Source organism: Poecilia latipinna, unplaced genomic scaffold (assembly GCF_001443285.1).
Source record: "Poecilia latipinna isolate Pla-1442-1.1 unplaced genomic scaffold, P_latipinna-1.0 Scaffold6090, whole genome shotgun sequence".
Lineage (NCBI taxonomy): Eukaryota > Metazoa > Chordata > Actinopteri > Cyprinodontiformes > Poeciliidae > Poecilia > Poecilia latipinna.
The window spans coordinates 38-1,054 of record NW_015118706.1 but is presented as its reverse complement, the minus strand read 5'-3'; the positions used below and the strand labels follow the sequence as shown (position 1 = coordinate 1,054).

The window sequence follows — 1,017 nt, the reverse complement described above, 5'->3', positions numbered from 1 at the left end:
GTTGAATTATTAAAAACAAATGAGTGACTGGACATTTTGGAAAAACAGTGAGAATAACAGAATTACTTGGTTTTTAAAGATGTTTTTAAACTAATGAATTTGCTTGTATTATGATTGCACATACAGTGCTGAAGCTGAAATCTACAAAGTAACCTAAAAAAGGAAAAGATCCTGTACAACATAAATTTTATTATCGGTTGTCTTTTTCTCGACCTCTGTTTTTCCTCGTATTCCAGAACCTCATCCAGCAGCGTCTCTCTCAGTGAGTCCTGACAGAGAGCAACACTTCACCTCTGAGTCTGTGACACTGAACTGTGGAGGAAACTCTACTGAGTGGAGAGTGAAGGAGTTTAGAGAATCAGGTTTCTCATCATGTCCATGCACCACCTGGGGGTCAATGACTGGATCCTCATGCACCTTCAACAGAACATGGTCCCATAAATCAGTTTTCTGGTGTGAGTCTGGATCAGGAGAGTTCAGCAATGCAGTCAACATCACTTATCAAAGTACGTTATTATACGTGGTTCATCATTCACTTTATAATGTCATTCAAATCCAGGAACCAGTAACTGAGTTTGAGTTATTATTCAAGACTAAATATTTTCTTCTTCTGTGGTTTGTGTATTAATTTAAAATTAGATTTTCTGAAAAGCTCTTTTCTCATTTATGTTAAACTTACGTGGCTGTAGATGTGTTTATTTAGTGTTATACGCCCACAACACAAATTAAACCCAACTTTGAAACCTTTATGGATTTTGATTCAGACTAATATTAAACTGAGGCTTTTCCAAATGCATATAAAAAGTATTCACAGCCTTAGATGTTTGTTTCCTTTTTATTGTTTTTACACACCAATCATATACAACAAAATTTCACTTGAAAAGCTTTTACAAAACATAACTATAGTCAAAGTAAAAATGCATTTTTACAAAATTATTACAATTAAATTATTGTTTAACTTTACATCATTGCTTAAATATTCTCTCCCTTCAACAGAGTATTTATATCTACATAGTA

At 33.4% G+C, this 1,017-nt stretch overlaps 1 protein-coding gene across 1 annotated transcript in view; it reads left to right on the top strand.

Annotated features, from left to right (window-relative positions):
* Positions 1 to 690, top strand: part of LOC106943818 (uncharacterized) — a 1,855-nt gene extending 1,165 nt beyond the window's left edge. The window contains exon 3 of the mRNA XM_015027111.1: positions 237 to 690. Coding sequence (XP_014882597.1) covers positions 237 to 628 — 392 coding nt within the window. The 3' untranslated portion in view covers positions 629 to 690. The remainder of the gene's footprint in view (positions 1 to 236) is intronic.
* The last annotated feature ends 327 nt before the right edge of the window (positions 691 to 1,017 follow it).